Source organism: Triplophysa rosa, linkage group LG8 (genome assembly GCF_024868665.1).
Source record: "Triplophysa rosa linkage group LG8, Trosa_1v2, whole genome shotgun sequence".
Lineage (NCBI taxonomy): Eukaryota > Metazoa > Chordata > Actinopteri > Cypriniformes > Nemacheilidae > Triplophysa > Triplophysa rosa.
The window spans coordinates 26,715,069-26,733,188 of record NC_079897.1 but is presented as its reverse complement, the minus strand read 5'-3'; the positions used below and the strand labels follow the sequence as shown (position 1 = coordinate 26,733,188).

Genomic DNA, 18,120 nt, shown 5'->3' with positions numbered 1-18,120 from the left:
CAAGCCTTGCTTTGAAAATTGGACACTCCCTCCTGAAAGTTAGCGAGATTCTTCACTGCCGTGCTCTTATTGCTGAAGACGCAGAGTTGACCAACAGTGCAAAGGCATTCCAAAAGCTGTATAAGACGAAGTGGTCTGAATACATATCTCATAAAGCTTTATGCACCATCAGTGATTTAAAGTACAACAAGCCCACCAAATTACCACTCACTCAAGACATCGACAAGCTTAACGACTATCTACAGAGAAGTGCGGAATCAGCCTTTCAAGAGCTTAGCCAAAACACAACAGAGCACAACTACGCATGTCTGGCCAGGCTAACATTGACTAGGATCATTCTTTTCAACAGACGTCGTGTGGGAGAGGTCTCGAAGATGCCCTTAAAAAATTTCCTTCAAAGAGATGACTCTTACGCATTTGAAGAGCTGGGACTTTCTGCCTATGAGAAGCATCTGTGCAAGTATTTCACAAGAGTTGAGCTAAAGGGAAAGCGAGGAAGAAAAGTTGCTGTTTTACTTAACCCAGACATCACAAAAGCTCTGGAACTGCTTGTTGAGAAACGGAAACAATGTGGTGTTCTGCAAGACAATGAATACCTTTTTGCAGCACCAAAAGGCAATAGCTGCTACAGAGGACATGACTGTCTTAAAAAGTTTGCTGCTGAGTGTGGAGCAAGTCATCCAGAGTACCTAAGATCCACACAGCTAAGAAAACAAGTGGCAACAACGTCTCAAATTCTGAATCTAAAACACAATGAACTGGACCAACTGGCAGACTTTTTAGGCCACAATATAAGTGTGCATCGTGAATATTATAGACTACCTGATGCAACTGTTCAGGTGGCCAAAATTTCAAAACTGCTTTTAGCCCTTGAAAAGGGAATGCTGCCAGAACTGAGAGGGAAAACTCTTGATGAAATCAAAGGTATGGTTAAAAAATGTAACATAGCTGTACAGCTCTAGGAAAATTAAGAGACCATTCCAAAGTTAGATTTTCCTGAATTTCCTGTCTATAGATGTGTGTCTAGGTAAAATGATCATTGACCCTGATTTCATGAGTCTTGGTCTTTCTGTTGGGTAACTTTGGCCACATACACACAGCACAACTTTCAGGAGTGACAACTACATTTTAACACACTGGTAACCAAAGCAACGTTCTGGTGTCTCGCATCTTTTTTTTGCTAAAGGCTTGTTTTGTCAGTCAATTAAAACTAAACTACCACTGATAGATGTGCTGCTTTTTGTTTTTATAAAATATAAAAAAATGTTTAAGGTGAATTATGGGCTTTTCTTTCTTTGACTTTGAGATCTTCATAGACAAAACTGCAAACTCTGCTTTATTGTCATTCTGCCACATGTACAGTACATACATATAGCGATCTGGCAACAGTCACTTTAGCGAAGGGCTCCTGATAGAGGCTAGCCCCATGTCAAATGTGCGAAACCAAAGACTTTTCTGAGTGTTGTTTTCGTGCACTTCACATCCAGACGAAGACACAACTCTGGTGTGGTCGTTTAAATATGTCTTTAACAACTAGGTGTTAAGTTAGGTTATGTACGCTGCATCGAGTTTTGGAAAATGAATTAATTCGGTAGGAAATGTGGTTTTCTCTCCTGTAAATTAGTGAACTGTGTGTACAAAACAGCATTAAGCACTAAAAAGTGAGTGACAACCAAATTTTCTGCAATGTGTCTGGCCATTTTCATTCCTGAGGTGTACTTTTGTTGGAATTTACTGTTGTGAAATGGCAATGAATCCTGTTGTGAAATGAATGAATGAAACAATGCTGATTTAAAGCAAATTTGAAGTGGTCCCTTCATCTTTTAGAGCTGTATAGCTGTATAGAGCTTATATTAAATATTGAGGCTTAATTTTGAGGGCTGAACGGATCAGTTTTGACATTTCTGCCAATGTGTGTTTTGTAAGACTTTACAGATGAAGATGATGATCAGGATGACAGTGATGAAGACACCAGTGGGACCAGACCTCAACATATAACCTCTGGAAATGCTGGTATTTACTTAATTTAATATTTAGGTCAAATGTGGAGAAGCTAATTGTCATCACAAGGCTGCGGTTGTGCGCGAGTCTGCCATTTACCCTGTTACCTTGTTTTTAACTGTTGAACTGGACTGTTGCCTGTTGTTAGTTAAAATTATTTGAGCTTATTTATTTAATGATTCGTTGACTGATTGCGAAGTTGTTANGGATCAGTTTTGACATTTCTGCCAATGTGTGTTTTGTAAGACTTTACAGATGAAGATGATGATCAGGATGACAGTGATGAAGACACCAGTGGGACCAGACCTCAACATATAACCTCTGGAAATGCTGGTATTTACTTAATTTAATATTTAGGTCAAATGTGGAGAAGCAAATTGTCATCACAAGGCAAGTGAACTGTGTGCACGAGTTGTGCACGAGTCTGCTATTTACCCTGTTACCTTGTTTTTAACTGTTGAACTGGACTGTTGCCTGTTGTTAGTTAAAATTATTTGAGCTTGTTTATTTAATGATTCGTTGACTGATTGCGAAGTTGTTAGCGTTTTTTTTCCGTTGGTACTGAAGTCACATTAAGTTTGGCCGTTAGCCACTCTTTACTGCTTGACATTATAACTTTGCACTTAAAAGCACCGAAATAGTTAATCGCTGTTTGATCCGTGGCCCATTCAAGTCTTTCAGGCTTTGTTTTGCTAATCGAGAAGGCGCGTTCCAGTTGTATTCTGTTCGCGCTAATCTCAACAAATACTTAAGCGGTGCCTCTGCGTCAGGCAGCGTCAGCCCTCGTGTTCAGCCTCCTCGTGTGAAGACCGACGAGAGTAAAGACCTGCGACTCTACCTGCGCGACTCAACCGAGCAAGGACACCGGCAAGGCACATCTGTATATTCAACATACCTTTGCTTTTTATTTAATTGTATACTAACATTGTGTTTCAAGTTTATTCCTGTACTCCACCGCAGACAGCGTTCTCAACCAAGACGCAAGGCACGACACTCTCACGCGCGTCCCATTCACACCTCCCCTTCTACACCTCCCCTTCTACACCTCTGTCTCTCTCTGTGGGGCTCTGGAACTGCCAGTCAGCTGTGAACAAGACTGACTTCATCCATGCTTTTGCCAGCCAGTCTGACATTCACATTCTAGGTCTTACTGAGACATGGACACCCGCTGCTCTCTCCACAAACTACTCCTTCTCTCACTCTCCCCGCCAGACTGGAAGAGGCACAGGTTTGCTTATCAACAATAATTGGAACTATTCCACACTATCTTCCCTATGCAACAACTATTTATTTGAATACCATGCTGTTAATATCACTTTTCCCACTCAGCTCAGCGTTGTTGTAGTTTACCGCCCCCCAGGTCCTCTTCACAACTTCATTGAAGAGTTAGACGTGCTGCTCTCATCATTCCCGGAGGATGGCGGCCCTCTTGTAGTCTTTGGAGACTTCAACATCCACCTGGAGAATGCTATTACCTATGCATCTGACTTCCACACCCTCACAGCCTCGTTCGACCTCACGCGCCTCGCCACAGCCTGTACTCACAGATCAGGAAACCAGCTTGATCTCATCTACATCCGTAACTTCACCACAGATAACATTCAAGTCACACCTCTTCACATTTCTGACCACTTCTTCATCACTTTCAACATGCTCCTTCCTACATGCACTATACCTACACCACCACCCGTTTATTTTAGACGGAACCTTCTCTCTCTCTCCCCAGCACCCTCTCTGCTAAAGTGACATCCTCTCTTCCCTCCAACTTTGCATCTCTCGATGCTGACACTGCCACCAACTCCTTATGCTCGACACTTACATCCTGTCAAGATAACCTTTGTCCACTGTCCTCCAGATCAGCTCGTGCCACCCCCTCCTGCCCCTGGCTGTCTGACATCCTCCGGGAACAACGGAGTACACTGAAAGGAAATGGCGCAAGACCAAGAATCCTGCTGACCTAAGGGACTACCAGTCACTACTCTCCTCTTTTTCTGCTAGTGTTACCACAGCTAAAATGTCTTTCTATACCACCAAGGTGAGCAATGCACCCAACACTTGACAGCTTTTCAAGACATTTAACTCTCTTCTTTGCCCCCCTCCTCCCCCGCCCACTTCATCTTTGACTGCAGAAGACAAACATCAAAAACATCATCCATCAGCAAGCAATTCTCAGCACCTCAGACCTCGGTACACACCACCCTCACTTCAACCATCGAACTCTCCTCTTTCACCCCACTGACAGACACTGAAGTCACCAGACTTCTCTCCAGCCACCCCACCACCTGTCCCCTTGACCCAATCCCCTCCCATCTCCTTCAGGCCATATCCAGCACAATCACACCTGCACTCACACACATCATTAACACCTCCCTGCTCACCGGCACTTTCCATCCACATTCAAACAGGCCCAGGTCTCGCCCCTACTGAAGAAACCCACATTGGACCCCTCTACTCCCGACAGTTACAGACCTGTCTCTCTCCTCCCATTTATTGCAAAAACACTAGAAAGGGCAGTTTTCAACCAGGTTTCTTCCTACCCTTCCCAGAATAAGCTACAGGATGACCAGCAGTCTGGCTTCAAAACAAACCACTCCACTGAGACTGCACTGCTATCGGTCACAGAAGCACTGCGGCTAGCCAAGGCGGAATCTAAATCCTCGGTCCTGATTGTGCTAGACCTATCTGCAGCGTTTGACACTGTCAATCACCAGATACTGCTAGGAACCCGGTCATCGCTAGGAATTTCAGGCTCTCCTCTCCGCTGGTTCAAATCCTACCTCTCCGGCAGATCCTTCAGGGTGTCATTGAGGGGCTCGCTGTCCACTGCACACCACATGATCACTGGGGTCCCTCAGGGATCGGTGCTTGGACCGCTGCTTTTTTCCATCTACACGACATCCTTGGGACTCATCATAGGGGCACATGGCTTCTTGTATCACTGTTATGCTGACGACACCCAGATCTACATCTCGTTTCACACAGACGATACCACTGAAGCGTCATACCGATATGCTTTATTCAACATTAGAAAGGTCAGACCCTATCTCACTGAGCATGCGTCACGACTCCTTGTCCAGGCCCTGGTAATCTCAAGGTTGGACTACTGCAATATTCTCCTTGCTGGTCTTCCTGCAAAGGCTATCAAACCACTCCAGCTGGTTCAGAACGCAGCAACACACCTCGTTTTCCAACAGCCCAAAAGGGCTCATGTTCACAACGCAGCAACACACCTCATCTTCCAACAGCCCAAAAGGGCTCATGTGACACCCCTTTTCATCTCTCTCCACTGGCTACCGGTTGAAGCCCGTATCAGATTCAAGTCACTAATGCTTGCCTACAGGACTATCACTGGATCTGCACCGACATACTTTCACACCCTCCTACACCCCATCAAGATACCTGCGTTCAGCAAACCAGCGGCGTCTTGTACTGCCTTCTCATAAGGGCAGTAAATCGCTTTCCCACTCATTCTCCTTCACAACTCCTTCCTGGTGGAACACTCTTCCTAACTCGGTCCGGTCAACCACATCTATCACAACATTCAAAAAACAAATCTCTTTTGTGAATACTTGACAGACAAATGAAAAATAAAAACTAACCCTCTCTCTTTCTCTCAACAGGAAGTGGTCTAGCTTTTGTTGAAACCAGTAACTTTGTATTGGCACCTATTGTATTATTGCTCCTGTATGACATATCGCTTATTGCTCCCTCTTTGTAAGTCGCTTTGAATAAAAGGGTCTGCTAAATGACTAAATGTAAATGTATATTGTTACGATCCCAGGTATTTGTCAAGGGGAGACGGATCATTAATGGGATAGTTCAACCAAAAATGAAAATTCTGTCATCATTTGCTCACCCTCAGATTGTTCTGAACCTGTATACATTTCTTTGTTCTTCTGAACACACAGGAAGATATTTGGAAGGATGTCCAATCTCATCCCCCATTTACTGCCATAGGAAAATAAATACAGGCCAATCTCATATTAATTATGAGTGCCCATACAGTAGTATTGCTTATGTCGTATCTTTGAAGAGTAATTAAGTTTGATCTCATTTATAAAAGTGAGATCCAGCTGTACAATTATTTCTGGAAAAACACGAGCTGCTAGCGCATGGACTAGTAGGGAGAGTGGGACGGAACTTCAGCACGAGAAAGCAACACATCACATAAATCCTTTCGTGTTTTTTACATTATGCACGTACATGCCAATTTGCCAACAAAACAGACATATGACTTAGTTTGACTCCGTGTGCAGTTCATGTCCAGCATCTTTTAGCGCTGGGACCGCGCCATCTATGAGTTTTAAACGATCTGCAAATCCAGCGTTATATCCACCGTTTATATAACATCTATCACTGAAATGCCGTGAACAAACAGACACATCTAAACTTCACTATTGCAAGAGTAATGAGCTGCAGCTGCAGGTCCATAGACTCAGCCAATCTCAACACAGTGCAGAAAATCTTGATGGTAGGCGGGTCTCCCTTGTTGGTTGGCACGTTGGCGGGCTCTGTCGTTTGCCTTGCCATGCTTTTCCGGGAGAATTGCCCAATAAAAGGAATAGGATACCTGTGACGACAGAAAAAACTTTTCGAAACAAGCTGGAGTGCTGGGGGAGTGTATCAAGTACATAAATACTGTCATTCGTCCAACTCGTTTTTTTAACAAGATGACCATATTAAGCATGAGAAGCCAGCACGTTCAACAGTGTAAAGAAGTCAGAATGCATGACATAGCATGATATCTCTGCTTTAAATATTTGATGACAGTGGTCCTGACAGAAATAAAGCATAGCGTTAGTTCTGGCAGGTCACGTGAGTCTAGCTTGCATGAGCCGATCACATAAAGTGCAGCTAATCAACGTTTACCAATAGTCATACAACACACAGTTAGGGATGCACCGATCCGATACTCTGGATCGGAATTGGAGTCGATTTGGGTCTTTTTTGCTGGATCGAGAATTGGACTGATGGGTTCCATTCAAATCAGATCCTTTGCATTACCCGTAGCTGCTACTTCAAAAAGGACAGAAATCAGGAAACCACGGTATTTGGAACTGTATTCCAAGTCCTGTATTTTGATAGCTGGTTTTGTTTAAAATGCATTTTGCTGGAGACTGTACTCGCTGAGTGTGTTAGATTAAAGCACTGGAAGAAATTCAGAATATCGGAATCGGATCGCCAAAGGAAAATATGGTATTGGTGCATCCCTACACACAGTAGACTGCATCCTATTTAAGTTGCCTTTCTTTTCTCCTTATCAGCTGCTTAATCGTGCTGCACTCAAAACCCACCGCCATACCCATCTCCACCACATCTTCCTGTATCTGTCGGATCATTTAATTTAATCCTGTTACGCATCAGGAACTGTTCTGGTTCCCCTAGTGGGTGGACATGTATTGCTGCACTCCCGCTCTGTCCATGCAAGGCTGCATGAACGGGCGAAGAGTTTGCTCAGAACCGTTTCACTCTGCTAACCTTAAATATATGCTATTGTTGAAATATTTGAAGACAGTGGTCCTGACAGAAATAACCTTATTTTATGTTTTTGCTCTATGTAGCTCAAGTCTGAGAGGGAAACAAACATGATTGTTGTTAATTGATAAATATGTTATGAAAATAAATAAAAAAGTATTTTGAACAATTGTTTTACACATTGTGTAGGTAAAAAGACAGGAGGGGAGCCAGGGGGAGCCAGTTCATCCAGTAAAAATGCAGGTATGACTGGCGTTTATACAAAGTTTGTATTTGCAAAGTTAGCATTAGCAACTTTATTAAACTGCATTTTACTGTTATGTTCAATTTGTATTAACCCATTGTATTTGTGTATTTATATTAGAGCTGGAAAGACAAAAAACAAAGAGAACCTATGTAAAAAGACCATGGGCCCCTTCAGAAATAAAATCCGCAATGAAATTCTTTGGAGAGCACATCAAAAAGGGGAAGCTTGCAACGTTACCTGAGTGTGAGGCTTGCAAGAAGGCAGAACACCCGGTTCTTGACTCTCGAACCATACAAAACATTAGAGACTATGTGCGGAATAAGGGCATAGCTCACAAGCGGCAGACATGTTTTTAATCATATCTATATGCAGTGTATCAAGCTGGTGTCCCACTTGGACAATTTTACTGTTCTAAGATTTGTTCTCATGTTTTAGCTGGTTTTAAAGAGTTTTAAATGTTATTATACTTTTTCAATATCAATTGTTAGAGGTTAATCTGTTGACTTTAGCATTTTAACTGCTTGACATTTTGGACACTGTTAAAAAAAATAGTTAACCAAAAAATAGAAATTCTCTCATAATTTATCCACCCTAATGCCATCTTAGATATTTATGTATTCCTTTCTTCATTTGAACACAGGAAGTCATATTCATCTGAGATGACATAAGGGTGAGATAATTTTTATTTTCGGGCTAACTATTTTTTACATAACTAAGTTAAGCAGTCAAACTATACATCTGTTGGGTTTGAAGTTATACATTACACATTAACATTACACATATTTTACATTATACATATTTTAACTTAAATCTGTTTTGACAAGATTGCATTACAACAATTAATAAAATGTACATATGGCAGTGTTGTATATTACAAGTCAGCTGAAAAATTTTAAACTCCTTGCAGTTCTCAGCAAGTTGTGTGGCAGCTTATTTTTTTGCAATAAAGCTGCTTGTGAAGTGCATTGTCTTAGTGCATTCTGTTGCCGCTTTACTTTCTGTAAGGGTTTGATATTCATTGGCATTGATCTTTTTGATCTGGTCAAAGTCCATTTAAGAAAGTTTTGTCATTCGGAAGCCATGTTTGCATCTCTTACTGGCAGCTTTTTTTAGTGATAGCAAGACCACAGTCCTATCTACTTGAATGGGGGAAGGCAGATATTTCTAAAATCTCTGGCAAAAATCACAATGACATATATTCGATCAATAATTCAGTCGATAATTAACACGGACATGAGCATGTGCACACTCACAGGTTAGCAAGCGCCTCACGATTACAATTATGTAATGCAGCATTTACAGTCCTTTAAAAACATTTTTGGTAAAGTTATTGCAGCTGTTATAATGGAAAGATCTCTGTCCAAAAATTGTTCTTTGCTTTTGTGAGACACATTTAGACACTTGACATACAAGCATCATCAATGTTGAAATTCAAATGTGGGCTGTTGATGTCTTGTGTCTTTTGGTAATGTTGTGATTAAACCTATACTGTAAATGGTTTAATTGCATTTATTCTGGGCTGACCAAAGTGCCCATATGTTAGTGTCACCCACCTTAACCACAGATTAATAGTAAACGTGGCTTTCAGATGTTTTACCATCAACTGCCAGCAGTCTCTGCTCCTTCCATCATCCAGACACAGCGCAAACATGATGTCTGGACAATCATTGCAAAGGCATTTTCATTATATTTCCACATAATGATGCAGATAAACGATGAAGTACATTCATAGAAAGTTGTTTTTCGTTTGATGCGAATATATTAATACGGCTGCCAGTAACACACCTACTGTATCTAAGTTCATCATTTGTGCTGTGCATTATAGCAAATTAACATGTTACTGCGACGAAGTCCTTACACTGATTACGCTGACTATGTTTACATGTACACAAATATTGATTATTCAATGTTTAAATTTTTTGTTACTAGCCCTGGTAAACCATGTTTGACCTTATAAACCACTTTGCTTTATGTGTATGTTTGATTTACACAATTAGTCCCTGTAAACTTATATGTCCTAACAAACCATGATACGGATGACCCTACATGCCTGTTAAAAAACAGGTTTGCTATATTTTTATAATTGCATGGTCAGAAGAGAATTTTTAAGTGAGATGTATCTTAATGAGGCCATAAAACATTGTTTGAGACATTCATTTTATTTGTAGGTTGTAAGGAAAGGGATGTCCCCCTAAACCACAGTGGTTACATGATGTCCTTGTAAACACTAAATACCTGTATGTGTGTGCGTGCGTGTGTCTGATAGAAGTATCAGTGTCCGGTCTGTAACGCCTCCTAATAATTCAAACACTTTGCTTCTATTTGACTACACGTTGGGGATACAAGAGTTGTGATTTACAAACGTACCTGCGCTATTTACATTGTCGCAGCTCAGCCTTATACAATCAATGTCCTAATTATAATTTACAGCTTCTGAACAAGAAAGGTTGTATAGAATTATACTGGTGATAACTTTTTTTTTGCGTCTCCATACACATTTACTTGTGTCTTAACCTGTGCACTGCTGCTGGTAAATGAACCTGTCTGAAGTCATTTCTTAGCCTCGGGTCTTCATTCTCTCTCATCCTTTAAATCGCAGCTTTGTATTTCTGGATCTCTGATGCAATTATGTCACCTGGATTGGCTGGCGGTAGAAGCAGGAAGAAAAAAACCTGCTTTGTGTATCAAGAAAATAAAAGCTGGAAAATTACCCTGGATGTTGTGCACACCTATAAAGCGTCAAGCCAGAAACACTTTCGAGCAAAAGCACAAGATAAAAGTCGACAGTTTCCATTAACATTAACCAGACCAAATACCGGGCTTCTTTATCTCTTAGCATGTAAATTTATACGCAGTTCTGAAACTCTGTGCCGTAAATAATATAGAGTGCTAGAGCCCATTTCTTTTTTCTGTTTTCCTGTGTGCAAGAAGTCTGGCATAATGTCAATGGTCAAATAAAAAACCTTTCTTCTCTCAAACCACAAGGGATATCGCTGTAATTCGGGCTGTTTACTTTTTAAATTATATGATTGATTTCCTTTAAAGTTATTTGTTTATTTTAATGTTCATATCTGCTCCATCGGAGTCATTTTTCTCATTTGTTTAATTGATTTTCTGGGTTCGGAGGGTTTCTCTCTCAATGGCCTTGCTTTAGTAAATATCAGCTTACGTCCGCACTCGTTTTCATTAATAAACCCAAAGCCCCTGCAAATCTATTGATCTCCCAGCATGCAGATTGGTGCCCAGGCCGCGGTTATTTGTGAAGAATGCTCTCGCTTCTTTATGCTTTAAAAGTTTGGAGTCATTTGCGTCTCCACCAAGAAAAAAAGAAGAGCCGCTGCTGCTTTGGAAGGGCAACGATTTCCACTAAAACTCGCTTACTGTCCCCATCTACTGCATGCTCTTAACCTCCTTCTTAAGTAACCTCGCACTGTTTAACCACATTAAAGTCTTTATCGCCTCTCGCTCCATCACGCTACGCTGTCTTTTTGCTACACGACATCCCTCGATATCACAAGCGGTGACCCAGGAAAAGGTCTCATCAAAGCCTGTCATGTACATCCCATACAGTTTTTCATCTTTGATCCTAATACCGCTTTTGCATGATGCTAATAGATCACAGGCCAACGGGACAGGACAGCATAATGGAGCTTTCATTGGAGGCTGATTAACTTGGCTGTAGGGTTCCAGCTCGCCCCTTTCGGCATGATGGCCCTAATTAATAACGATTGCTCCCCAAAATGTGCAAATGGAACGATAAACGAAGGACCAACTAATTAACTGCAACCATTTCTGCTAATCATTAGTTAACATCCCGTTTTGTCATCATTACACCCACACCAATGCAAGGGCAGATAAAACAGGTCAGCCCTTTTTGCCCCCATAAACCCTCGAAAGCCATATTTTTCTTTCCAATAAAAAGACAAACAAGTAATTAAAGGCAACGCTGATGTGAGGAGACTGCAGAGTCAGAGGACAGTTTTTCAAGAGAAATGCTGAAATCGTCCCGTTTCTCGGACAAACTGAGGATATTAGTTTGTTTCTCGTGCGCAGACAGAGAGGGGGAGCGATTTACTATCAGCATCATCCTGGTTTCAGAAGAGTTCCGGTTCGTTTCTTCCGGGAAAACTCATGCTTTATCTTTATGAGAGTGCTGTGTTAGATGTGGAAGTCCTCTTCAAATCCAGCAGTTTTTATGGGCGGCTCTGCACGCCATTGACCGAAGACAATGATGGACAGACAATGTCAGCCGAAACGCCAATCAAAGAGTTAATAGTCTGTTCGTGGCGGACAGTGAAGGATTGCTCTCAAACCTCTCAGAATCAACAATTCCGGTCTCCTTCACAAGAGCAGAAGGGTTCTGACATCTGAATGTACTTTTTGGAGTATATAGTGCTTTCCGATATGTTTTACATTTACTCATTTGGCGGACGCTTTTATCCGAAGTGTCTGAAAGTGCATTCAAGGTATATAGTGTCAGACTGTTTTCCCTGGGAATTCACACACTTCCAATAGACGCATGCACCCTTGTTTGCACTCTTTTTTTATTCCAAATATTAACGCTTTTAAATAATCCAACTACATACAAAATAAATGCAGACAACTATGTGTTAAACTCTATTCCACACTCTCTTTGAGAGTACATGTTGTCATTTTTAGTATTGAAACAAGGCTTGTTTGTGATATTATTTGAAATGACTTATGGCAGGGCGCTCTGCTTGCTGACCTTTTCACTCCGCACAAGCGACAGATTAGCACTGCTGCGTCAACAGAGGAAAAGCTTTACATTTTCAAGACTCACTCGTTTAGAAGCAGCAGTTGCATCTCATACCCGAATGTGTGCACTGCAATAACTTCACAGGCAGATGGGCATGTCCTACGTTTGTAATGGTAAATCATTTCCTCCTGTCCCAGTTTACTGTGTAATATATCTAAACCAGTGGTTCTCAAATTTTTCGTTGTAAGGCCCCTTTGTGTTAAGTGCATCGCTTTGCGGCCCCCCATATAAAGACGTATAATCTTAATTTTTATTAAACCAAAAACATTCAGTTATACAATGCTGGAACCTCAATTCTTTTGGTTGGTGGTGTCATTTTTCTGATGTTTGATTGCATAAAATCTATGATAAATTTCTATATTTCATAAAATGCCACAAAATCTGTGGCCCCCTGGATCCATCTTGGGGCCCCCCAGTTTGAGAACCACTGGTCTAAACTACGAGTAAACGTCATACTGTGGCCTCCTTTCCCCTTTTTTAGAGCTCACATGCTATATCAACTTATTAATAATAATAACATTTGCCCTTGAAACAGGGAGTGTTCATACATGTTTATCCTAGTATGGTGAATTATATAGAGATATTGTATATTTTAGTGTTGTAAAAAATATCTTTTTACGCTCACTTGAGGTGGTTTTTGACATGAGTGAAAAAGAGTTAATGCAAATTATGGGAGATGGGAACACATTTGCCAAATAAAGTCTGACGTTCCAACAACTTGATGGAAACACACATATTTCGCATTGGATAAAAACACAGCTTAAGACATCTGGAAAATCTGCAGCACAGTGTGATAGAGACAAGGGGGTGGGCTCATTTTACTCAGGCAACCACTCAGTCTCCCAGGATCTTTATGAAGCTGTGAAGCCACGTCCTAACAACCACTGTTAAGCGGCCTATAGCAACCCAAACCCGAAGAGGGTTATCTTCAAATCCGAATGTCATAGAACCACTGGGTTGATTTATAGCTTTTGGAGTATCATTTTTGGCAGCTGCCAAGCCACGCCCGAGCAACCAAACAGAGTACCTTAGCAACCGTTTAGCAAGACCTATATCTCTCAGAACATCATAGACTGGACTTCCAACATGCGACGCATGTTAACAGCGACTAGCTACATATTAATAACGAGTAGCTAAGTGGTAAAAAATTCTAACTAAAACATATTACCAACCCTACTGAAAAAACTGTTTTTTTCAGTAGGGAAATCATGCTAGCACCCTGCTAAAACATACAAGCATCATGTTAAATCATGTTAACATCATGTGAAATCGTGTCAGCATCATTGTAAGACACGTTAGTTTCAAGCTAAAACGTGTCATTTGTTATCATCGTGATATAATGCCAAACCTACATCATTTTAATCTTTTTAAAACTTTTCAGGCCTGACTTTGTCAAGCCAACATCTAGTATTCTCTGACAGCTAACAGACAGATGAAGTGTATGTTTTTACTCAGATACACAGATGACGTTTCACCAATATTTTAAGCAGCAGCGGAGCAACAATTAACAAGCAAGTGAATGTAATGCAGAGCAGACTGAATGGATAAATACTAAGAAAGCATATATGGACATGGAGATCGTGACCGCTGAAATCTGGTATAGGCGAGATCCAAGTAGATGACTGACAGTACATGTTCCGGTACTACAACAATGAAGGAAGATGGCGAGAAAGGAGCTTGGAACAACCAGGGGAAAATATGGAAGATCACAAGTGTCAGGAAACGCTAAAGGTAAGCAGAAAACAAGAGGTATCGAGTGTGGAGTGCAGTAGTGCTGTGAGGAGGGACAGGTGCAGGAGATGGTGGGTGCTGTGCTGGAGTGGAGCCTGCATGGTGAATCTGTGACAGTAAGAACACTGTAAATGTTCAGTAGCTTTAAAGGAGCCAATGTTACACTTTAATAATAAACACACTCTGACAAATATGTTCTACAGTTAAAGCAAAAAGAAAATCTTACAAAAAGTTGTAAATAAAGAAAAAGGTGTGACAAAAATTCCCAGTTTCCCTTGTATTAATGAACGCATCATACAAGGGACTGCAAATATTTGTAAGCATCTGAAAGTTGCAGGAAGTGTTATAAATGAAGGTGCATACAGTAGAAAGAGCCAACAGAGTCTATGACACAGATGAATGCTGACACTGACACGGGAGTCTCACAGGAGGGGAAGTGTTGCAGGGGATCATGGGGGAACTGAATATAAATGATTCCTTGGGTATGTAAATGGCAATTAAAGGACGAGCAACGCTTCAGGCTGCCTCCCCTGAACTTTTCCATTTGTCCGGACAGGACTTCACTCAATGCCAAATCTGCAGATGGGGAAGACACAAGCACGCATTCGTTTGTATAGAGAAAAAGCAGATGAATGACTACTGGGCAGTGTTTTTGTTTCTTCAGATGAGAATGTCTGTCTCTTGGGTCAGCTGCACAGACAAGTATATACACTACACATCATTTACTCTGTCAACAGGAGGTATGTGAAGGGGAAGGCCTTTCGCAGTAATTTTGCTAATAGCAACGAACACTCATTTACAGTTACTATCTCTGAAACCATAAATATTATTGAAACCAATGCCTCTTGAACTGACGCATAAGATGGACATCCTAAAGCAACGGAGTACCCTGGATGCTGAAAAATGACACTAGAGCGGTACTCAAGGCCTAGATATGCACTGCAGCTCTTGATGCCCAATTTTGGATGGCCAGCTAACATCATCTTCTAAAAGTGACCAGTGTCAGACATCAGCAGTTACACTATTGTAGGTAGACGGACTGACCTGGAAACGCTTAAGCCGCAAAGAAAGGAAGTAAAGACGGTGCACTATGCAATGGGTGTGGACTAAATCATTTTGCTTTCATTGTGCAACTTTGCACAATTGAAAAGTGTCATTGAAACAAAATAGTCATGAAAAAACTGAGTTGATGTCATTTACCGCTGTCACTTATTAATGATGTATGACTCGCATTAACAGTGGACATCCGATCTGTCTACTTACATGCTAGATGCATGTGTCCGATCCATATGTGATTTATTTCCACATATGAGGAAACCGATCGGAGAATCAGAATTCATGTTTTTTCCTGTTCACACATTCAGTCTCCAAAGGCGCAGTGGGAAGGTGAATAAACGTTTGCATAAGATTGTAATCATGACTTCTTTGAGCATGACTGTACGTTTCTTTATCGAAAAGATCAGTACATTTTGTGAGTGACGCTAGTATTGTGTGTCAATTCAAATGAAGTATGTTTCCATTTGATCGCTGTAGAGAAAGCACTGATGTACTGTATGTAAACATAGCTATATGATTAATTAAGCAACTTCATGTAATTAAACAGTCAATCGCATAAACGATAAATGCATTTGGCACGCGTGATGGATGACATGCCTGTGTATGTAGTAACAGTCATGATACTGAAAGGGAAGCTGATGCAATGTTATTCAATCAATGTCTGTATTTAATTATTCATTTATCCGTTCAAAATGTGTCGGCATTATGCAAGTGATGAATTTACATTTTAGCTTGTTCTCAATCTGATATGATGGAGTGTTATTTGCTGCTACAGACTTCTATGGAAATATAAGGTTGTTGTTTGCCTTTACTCTAAGGTCACGACGCATGGCCTGTTTAAACATGCTATCTGCTCTTACAGGGTTGCCAAGGTAACCATGTAAAGTGATTGCGGCCAAAGGTCAAACTGACCAGCACCAGGAAAATTGCATTTGTCTGAATAATTCCCCCCTGCGCTGCTTTTTAAATGGAGCTTTAGCCATTGATGGATCCGTCTTGTCATTCACAGTTTAAAAGATTAGATGTAAGAGAATACAAACAGAACATGAGCATTAGTGCACACACACACACACACACAAGCAAAAATATACTTTCTTATGCGCAGACCCAAAGAGAAAGGAAACGTGCCAGAGGCCCATTGTTGGGGCATTGCCTGTTGTATGCAATAACCTGAAACAGTAAGAACAAAGTGGCACTGTCAATGGCTGAGATAATGGGCGACAGAGGAAAATCACAAAAACAACATTAAGCTCCTCCAAACAGCAGGCCAGAGGTCACGAGTGTGTCTGAACCAAAGCACGTTCAATCCCTCAGCCGTGAGTTCAAGTGCTGATGCCTGCCCTTCGAAAACAGCCACCACGCCGCCCAAACACCTGTGTGTCTCCGAAGTGCCCCAGAGATGAGATAAAAGAAATACAAAAGATTGTGATTTATTGCCAATTGAGTACATGAGAGCAAGGGTGAAAAACAGACATCAAGAAATCCATTTCAAATTGAATTTCCTTTGTTTAAAACTGGCCACTCAGAAAATACACAAATACTATCATAGAGCCCATAAATGACATTGGCGCAATAATCTACGACGACACGTCACTGTCGCTGATAAGCCATCTCTAACGGGGGCGATCGATACTAACTATTCATTTCTGAAATTATCTCCACATTGATCCAGGGACAAGTGCCAGCAAGGCAGGGGCACACTGACTTTAATACAATAATTATATAAAGGGTTACAAGCTCATCCTCACGACCAATATAGCCTGTCAGCAAGAGCGGGCCGCAGAGCAATCCCATAATCCATCTGCACATTGCCCTTTGACCCGTGGGCTCGCTGGCTTTTCATGAAGCCTCTATAAAAGTCGCTTACGGAAAGATACAGTGACCGAGGAGGACTTGAAAAGAAAAGAGATGTTATATACCCATAGCTGTCGGATGAGTAGGTGAACTGCTAGATGAGGCCAAATGTTGTGACAAAAAATGCAAGCCACCGAGAAGAACTGGAAAGTGGGGTCTAAAGTTGCATTGTTACAACATGCTCTCGAAGCTCAGTTGGTAGATTATTGCGTCAGCAACACAAAGGCTATATAAACATATATAAAATGTGTAGACCTGTGGTGCTTTTCAGTGGTGCAAAAATTGACTCGAAGATGTAAAAATGGTTACGTGTCATTCCTACCTGGAATCTCCTCAAGAAGATTGAACTGCTTCTGTGCAACTGCTGCTTGTGGCTTCAAGACAGAAAACACGATTATCGTCTGTTATATACTCTTGTTGTTTATTGTTAGTTCATTGTATAATCCTTTTCATAATGTGTATGCTTTACTAAACAGAAAAGTTTTAAGGGCCTGCTGCTAACACTGTCCTATCTAGCCATGCCCGAGCATGTTTGACCCCCGAGGTCTGATTTGTTTGACTAGTGTAGGGGTGTCCGGGGCAGACGTATGAAATATTATTGCATTTGAGTTAACGTTTTGATCAAAAGAACTAATTTGTTGCGATCTAATCTAACTAACAAAATCGTATCGATGGCACAAGTCTGCAGTGCAGCATACTTAGTTCATACCGACTGCTGCTGACTGCCATGACATGAATGAGTGAAAAATGAGCATAGAAAAAAATGAAGACAGAAAGGTCCAACTGTAGCATGTTAAACTAAGAATGGACAGCAAAATACTTCATCAGTATCGGACGCAAGGCAGTGTGCGAGTGTGCTTTCCAAAGAATATATTGCTTTTTTTTAAGACCACAACCTACTTTAGTCCTCTGTTTTCAACTGTAAAGACGATACAGGCAGGTCTGGATCCATTTGCAGGTTTTTAATAATAATGACCAA

The 18,120-nt window shown here is 41.1% G+C and overlaps 1 protein-coding gene across 1 annotated transcript in view; it reads left to right on the top strand.

Annotated features, from left to right (window-relative positions):
• The window catches only part of LOC130558388 (uncharacterized), a 10,066-nt gene extending 1,854 nt beyond the window's left edge, over positions 1 to 8,212 (top strand). Inside the window, exons 3-7 of the mRNA XM_057340756.1 lie at positions 5 to 924; positions 1,927 to 2,013; positions 2,248 to 2,334; positions 7,666 to 7,719; positions 7,841 to 8,212. Coding sequence (XP_057196739.1) covers positions 5 to 924; positions 1,927 to 2,013; positions 2,248 to 2,334; positions 7,666 to 7,719; positions 7,841 to 8,079 — 1,387 coding nt within the window. The 3' untranslated portion in view covers positions 8,080 to 8,212. The remainder of the gene's footprint in view (positions 1 to 4; positions 925 to 1,926; positions 2,014 to 2,247; positions 2,335 to 7,665; positions 7,720 to 7,840) is intronic.
• The last annotated feature ends 9,908 nt before the right edge of the window (positions 8,213 to 18,120 follow it).